Consider the following 6818-nt stretch of genomic DNA (forward strand, 5'->3'; position numbering starts at 1 on the left):
GACCCAACCAATTTGTTTCTTTCATTGCAAAATGAAGTCATTTTGATAGCAGATTTAGTCATAAATATAGAGGTACTTGTCAAGTGAAGATGCTCCTTGATGACAATATCTTCAACTTGACTTCTAGGGTTGTTCCCATCAATGATGCCATTGAGGACTTCTAGGGTTAATCTATTGTTTACAAAAAGAGAGTACTGTTACATCATTTGAGCACAGAGAGCCATCATGCCTGAGAGTTAGGCCGTTTGAGCATGACTAAGTCAAAAACTGGGAGTTTGAACATGATATCCCGCGCAGGGGAAATAGAGAGATACAAACAACAGACACTAGACAATAGTCCCGACACAACAGAAACTAGACAATTGACCCGATACAAGAACATAGAGAGAGTTTGACAAACAGAGCCAGAAAGAACCTTTCCTCCTTTCCACTGGGCTTCAAAAAACTGATGGACAGCTGACACACAAGATTACTCGTCGGGTGGCTCCTCCACTATCTTGCACCATCCCTCTTCCAGTTCCTGCCTGTTCGGCTGAGCGTGAGCAACTGGCACAATGTTGATGGCGCTGGCTGGCTGAGGTGTCTTGCGTTGCATATTAGTAGAAGACCTCGGAGAGTTGGGATTTTGGTCTTCCTCAGTGTGAGGCATAGGGGCACTAGGCTCGCCCTCGTCTTGGGCTTCTTCTAAGAAGAGAACAGAGACATGAGCCGTAATTCGGGGGCAAGTGAGAGAACAATTGAACGAGAAAATAGCTGAGCCAAAGGACGACGAATTGGCGGAGTCTGGAGAGTTTGGGTCCAGGTATTGACTTGGTCTTAGAATGCTCTCTGTTCCCAGAGGAGGAGGAGCTTGCCCCATGGAGCTAGACCCAGCAGAAGGGTGCGAAGGGTTGCCTCGGCCGGATCCTCTGCGACTAAGCATGCGCTAGCGGGGTCTCGGCATAGCGGCCGGAAGAACACGAACAACAGTGTTGAAATCTCCTTCAGTGGAAATTCCTTGACCCGTAATGAGTATGCCACGAACACCACAGGGGATGCCGCCAACAGCTGAGGGGAAATTACACACCTTGAGCTCTGCCTCAGGCGCTATCCGAAGACAGCATCCGGCGCCTGACCCTCCCCAAGCCCAATCTTTCTCAAAACTCCGAATCGTTCCAAGCAGAATGAAACACAGTAGCATGTTGCTGAAGCTGAAGCTATTAAATACGCGGGTGCCATTCCCTCGATCCTCACCCGCCATTACTATGGCAATCAAGTTCGTTGCAGGCCGAAATCCTCCCGAGCAGGCGTAACTGGACAATGTTTTAATGCCAAGACCGAACAACCGAACACCCATAATGTTAACCACCTGCGCATTGATATCCTCCCACCTGATATTCTGTCCGGCGAGCATGCTGGACAGGTGCCAACCATTCCGTCCCATCGTGGTAAATGCATTACAGATCACCCGCATCCGGGGTTGTGATGCCAACTTTAGCATTGGAGGGAAAACTCAAATTCAAAAAATTGCTCATAATATTAAGTATCTTTTCTTAATGATTGCTTGCCATAGTAAATGCGAGAAGTGCCCAACATTTATATTAATATTTCTTTTTATCCATTTGAATTTCCTTTGATCAATATAAATTCTCTTTGGGGCACAATGGGCTTCTCTTGGGGTCTTAGGGTTTCGATGGGGAAATTCATCCCATAGCTGCCCCAATTTTCAACATAATCAGGCTACAAATTTGTCAAAAAAATCACAGAAACCTGATGCAGAATGCCTGGAATAATGAATAGAGGTGCTTTAAATAAATTCAGTGTTTTAATTGTAGGAACTATTTCAGTCATCTAAAACTGCTTTGTTCATTCAATTGAATTCCGAAAGTAAATGTGAGTTAAAATTGGTATAAATGTCATTTAGTCGGCAGGTTTTATGGTTATTTAAGTTCCGTGCTTTTGTTGTCTTTTCGTTCTTGTTTATTTTCTGTTGGGGTGAAAGGTTCAAGATGGTTTAGGAATATGGATGTATGGTGAACATATGCACAGGTGCTTGAACCAACCCTTTTGGCCATACCTAAGTAGCGTTGCCCCTATTTTGGTGTGTTCACTACTTGTTGTTTTCATACTACTGAGATGTGCTGTTTTATAATTCTTGTGCTGTTAATAATAATAATAATAATATAATAATATCCATTTTTACGGTCACAGCCAAGCCAGACACCAAATTGGTGTATGAGACCCCTTTGTTTGTGGGACAAGGGACCAACCTCCACGCAGTGATTTGACTGCTAAATCTATGAAGGCATACATACTCTACCCCCTCTGGTTTTGAACCTGTGACCTCTAAGGAGGAAATTACGAAAGATTTATTTTAAATTGAAGTTATTCAATATGTTACGACCACTGCAGCTTTGGGCATATATAGCCTTTTTATTAAATAAATCATCCATGTGGATTGCTTTTCAAGCAATGAAGGGTTTTATGATGTTTTTATACAAACAGTGAAGCAGGTTAAAGAATCAAATGTTTGCAAATTGCATGTAAATAGATTTTCTGATATTCCAAAAACGGAAATGTTTCTTATTACAAAACTCTTGAAAACGTTATCATACAAAATGTGGTGACAATGAAGTGCATTTTTATTATTATTATTTTTCTTAGTAAAAACTATCATTTTCAAAGCTTAATCAGTACAAATCATAATATCATACTCTCTTTTCTATGGATTTTGATCAATTTGTTCATACATCAATCCTTGTATTTCATTTTTTTTTTTAGAAAGTTGCATATTACAGTCCAATGTACCATCTGAATTTTTTTAACAAAACATTGGTTTCTGTTATTGTTTGGTCTTTGGTGATTATGGTAATCAATAATCATGGATATATTTGTCTATATTACATTTTACTATAAGTAAATGCAAATAATTTACCCATATTTTTTTGATAAGTAAAATTGTTCTCTTATCCGTAGAGAAATGTACAAGCTGATTTGCCATATTCAGGGAGGGATATACAACATTTTGACCCTTAGCTCAGATCCAGGGTCAGATATTCATTTTGTAACCCTTTGTCTGAGTCCAAATGTCTACTTACTACAAATTTTGCATGCGACAGGCGACAGACTTGCTTGGTTTCTTTACAGCATATTAACACGTTTTTATCATTTGCAAAATATTGTTTGCTGTGAATTACGTGGCCAGATGTTGGCATTGTGTCACATGTCCATAGGCTTTTTACTTTTCATAACAGAACTACATATAAAACCTTACAGTTCCTGGAGTCTAGGGTAATGGTTTGCAAACTATTTTCTGATCGAATTGGTTGATCATTTCAGGTTATAGCGGACAGTCTCTCAGAAGATGAAATTGCTGGTCTTAAAGAGATGTTCAAGATGATTGATACAGACAACAGTGGTACAATTACCTTCGATGAATTGAAGGATGGATTAAACAGAGTTGGTGCTACTAATCTTATGGAGTCAGAGATCCGAGAACTTATGGAGGCAGTAAGTGCTAGTAAGCTTGGGTAGCTTTGACGGTTGAAATGCCATGTTATGCATTTTGTTTCCGATCATCAGGCTTTTGCATCTGTTGATATACTCTTAAGTAAAATTTTAATCTGTCTCATTCCAACAATGCATGATATCTTTGGTTGCTCTGGAATGTTGGTGGGAGATTTGTTAACTCACATAGGCTACCACAATCTTGGCAGGCTGATATAGACAACAGCGGTACCATAGATTATGGTGAATTCATTGCAGCTACATTGCATTTAAACAAGATGGAACGCGAGGAGCATCTCTTTTCCGCCTTTTCTTATTTTGACAAAGATGGAAGTGGGCAAATTACTATGGATGAACTTCAGCAAGCTTGCCAGGAATTTGGTATAGGTGATGCTCAGCTTGATGAAATGATCAAAGAAGTCGATCAAGATAATGTAAGTTTGCTTTTGAATCTGTCTCCAGATGTTGTGATGTCATGAAATGAATTGACCTAGTTTCCGAGGTGAATTTTTTTTTGTTTGCTAGTTTATGTGAGTCTTGAAATGACTGGCACGACTAACCTGTGGCTTGAGTAGCCGCGACGGAGGGGCATCTAAGCCGTCAAAATCACCCGGGATTGCACCTGGCCTGGGCCACACCAGCCCTTAGCATGGCTGAATTTTTGGCCATGGAGTTTCGAACCAGTGACCTTTACACCACAAAGTGCCCTAACAGAACACACTGTTACCATTTGCTGTACGCCCCCTGAGCTTCTGAGGTGAACTATTATATGAGTGAGATTATTCCATTCTATCCTGGAAATTTAGGTACCCAACTGTGTTTTTGGTGTTTCAACTGCTTCTGTAATCTTTTATCTGTTTTGACAGTTCAGAAAAGAATGTGAAAACCTTGCATTAGCTTAATAAACTTTAATGTTTGCACTAATTGTGGCTTTTCTCATCGATGAGAGACCTGCAACCAATGTTATCATAATCTGAACTGGAATTGGGATTGGCTGAGAGTCAAAGCAGAACTGGAATGGAACTGGCCAGAAAACCAGGTTGAAGAACTAGTAAGAACTAAGAATTGATTGATATCTGTCCATATGAGTACCAGTCCAGATCAGAACCGGCCTGGTTTAGGATGGAACCATCCAACCAGTTAGGTTTAGATACTGGTTTGGACCTCACAGGGAGTGAACCGATTTGGTCCATCTGATTCTTATAAGAGTGCTTGCACTCCAAAGCCAACTTGCAGATTAGCAAAGCTTTTGGTGTGGCTAATGCCTTAGAAAGCACCTCTGTTTCACGATTGCTAGGCATGCCACTGCAGTCAGATAGTTTTGTAGACATCACAAAGATAACATCAACATGCCAAAGACGACCCACAGGGCATGACACTGAAACTGCTAGCAATGCTCTTACTGGGGTGAGGGAGGATGCTATATCACACCAACAGGGAAGTTGCACACCCAACGCCAGTGTCTAGATTGACAAGGGTTTTGGTGCGGTTAATACATTATAAACTGCCTCTGTTTTACAATTGCAGTGCATTTGATATTATTCATAATACACGCACCCAATATACAGAACACACAATTATAATGAGAGTTTTAATGGAATCCCAAAATAGGAAAGCACAATTATAATGAGAGTATTAATGGAATCCCAAAATAGGAATGCGCCACTGTATTAAGATCGTATTGTATATATCACATAGATAATAGCCACATGGAAAAGAGGCTGACAAGGCATGACACCAGAACTGCCTGTGATGTTAGTCCCAGACTGAGGAAGGATGTTACCACATCAAGCTGGGTACCTGCACTTGAATGACAGCTTCTGGATTGCCAATGCTTTTGGTAAGGACAACGAACACAAAAGTGAAGAAATATAATGCTAAACAACAGCCTCATGTATCTTTGTATCTCTTTGTATTTTTAAAGGAAAAGTGTGCCCGAATTATAAATTTGAAAATATGCTGCACTTGGTCTTGGATTAAACCTGCACTTCTGTTTCAACATTTTTTGGTCACTTGTAAACAATTAATCTAGGTGCATGTGAAAACTTCTCTAATGTTGATGGAGACTGGAGACTGTTCTTTCTAGTTGTGCAACCTGAACTTACTTTTGGGATTTGCTGCTATCTTAGTGCTGCTGAACATGCTGCTTATGGAAGGTGTAACATATAATTTATTAATGTGAAAAAGGGTATTGGTCTAGACTACAAAATTTTTAATCAGCATATGGCTTGTTTCATACCTGCTACGACCCCAGGAGATATTTAGTCCAGTTCGAAATAAATATCTCTTGGTGTCCTTACCTGCTTAGAGTCATATAATGAAATTTATGCTATGTTGAAGGATCCTTTTTAATTCCGTAATATAATAGTCCTAATATCATCAATAAATGTATATATTTCTCGACTCGATAGATTCTGGTATTTTTTGCATGCATAAATATGTTCTAGTTACTTCTGTTCTCTTTCTGGTCAATTAATAGTCATTTCTGCTGGATATTCGGGTATGGCTTTAACTTTTATATAATACTGCTTGTTCTTTTACAGAATGGGAGCATTGATTACAATGAGTTTGTGGCAATGATGCGTAAAGGCAATGGTGGTATCGGCAGAAAAACAATGCGGAACAGCTTAGGACTAAGGGATGCCTTAAAAATTGGTTAAAAGCTATGGAGAGCTATTCCTAGTCACAAGTTCAGAGGGCATTACATGCTCTGAGACTTTGCTTGTTAAATTAATTGCTTTGCTAATCCTGTGCCCTATCTGATCATGAATGATGCCTCAAAAGACTGCCAAGGTCCATAAAAGAAATTTTACTTTGTTGATTACATGAAGCAGTGTTTCAATATTCTTGGTTGAATTTAGAGTGCATTAAGTTGGATGCTAAGTCCAGTTTTATCTAATTGCAAAGTAAGAGGTAGACAGGTTTGTTGGTTTAAGCCGTTTATTGATACAAGTCTAGTTCAAAATTGAGCTGTATTTTTTTTCTGCACAACAATAGATGATAAAGTTGTCATCCATGGAAGTTCGTTTTAGAAAATATGAGATTTTCCCTTTTTATCCTCTATTAACCAAGCTCCTTTGGTTGGAAGGTATAAACAATGAGCTAAAAAGGTCTAATGGTGTCTCCAAAACGGTCATGCTGTCGTGCTGTAAAGCCCACGGTAATACAAATCAACGATGAACATGTCTAAACATCTCTGTCTGCATCAGATTGTTTCTTAAGAAAATAAGCCCACATTCTTGTTTAAATGCAAAATACAATAAGGTAAGAGCAGACAATGCCTTACACTATACCAATTTTTGTTTAGTTGAGGTAATTATATCCTCGGTGTA

At 39.4% G+C, this 6818-nt stretch overlaps 1 protein-coding gene across 1 annotated transcript; it reads left to right on the plus strand.

Annotated features, from left to right (window-relative positions):
• The first annotated feature begins 3288 nt into the window (after positions 1–3288).
• On the plus strand, positions 3289–6502 carry LOC149220976 (calcium-dependent protein kinase SK5-like). Its single transcript, XM_089384975.1, has 3 exons — positions 3289–3489; positions 3696–3920; positions 6030–6502. The coding sequence occupies exons 1-3, from the start codon at positions 3367–3369 to the stop codon at positions 6144–6146; spliced, it is 465 nt and encodes a 154-aa protein (XP_089241101.1). The 5' UTR covers positions 3289–3366; the 3' UTR covers positions 6147–6502.
• The last annotated feature ends 316 nt before the right edge of the window (positions 6503–6818 follow it).

The sequence above is a fragment of the Pinus tabuliformis genome, chromosome Q, assembly GCF_031772625.1.
Source record: "Pinus tabuliformis cultivar Carrire ecotype Pingquan chromosome Q, CPIR1, whole genome shotgun sequence".
NCBI classification, from domain to species: domain Eukaryota; kingdom Viridiplantae; phylum Streptophyta; class Pinopsida; order Pinales; family Pinaceae; genus Pinus; species Pinus tabuliformis.

Bases quoted from the DNA above. Each gene is read 5' to 3' on its own strand.
- LOC149220976 (XM_089384975.1), top strand. From the start codon at position 3,367: ATGTTCAAGATGATTGATACAGACAACAGTGGTACAATTACCTTCGAT. The intron at 3,490-3,695 runs GTAAGTGCTAGT...CAATCTTGGCAG, and splicing joins TCCGAGAACTTATGGAGGCA to GCTGATATAGACAACAGCGG. The intron at 3,921-6,029 runs GTAAGTTTGCTT...GTTCTTTTACAG, and splicing joins AAGAAGTCGATCAAGATAAT to AATGGGAGCATTGATTACAA.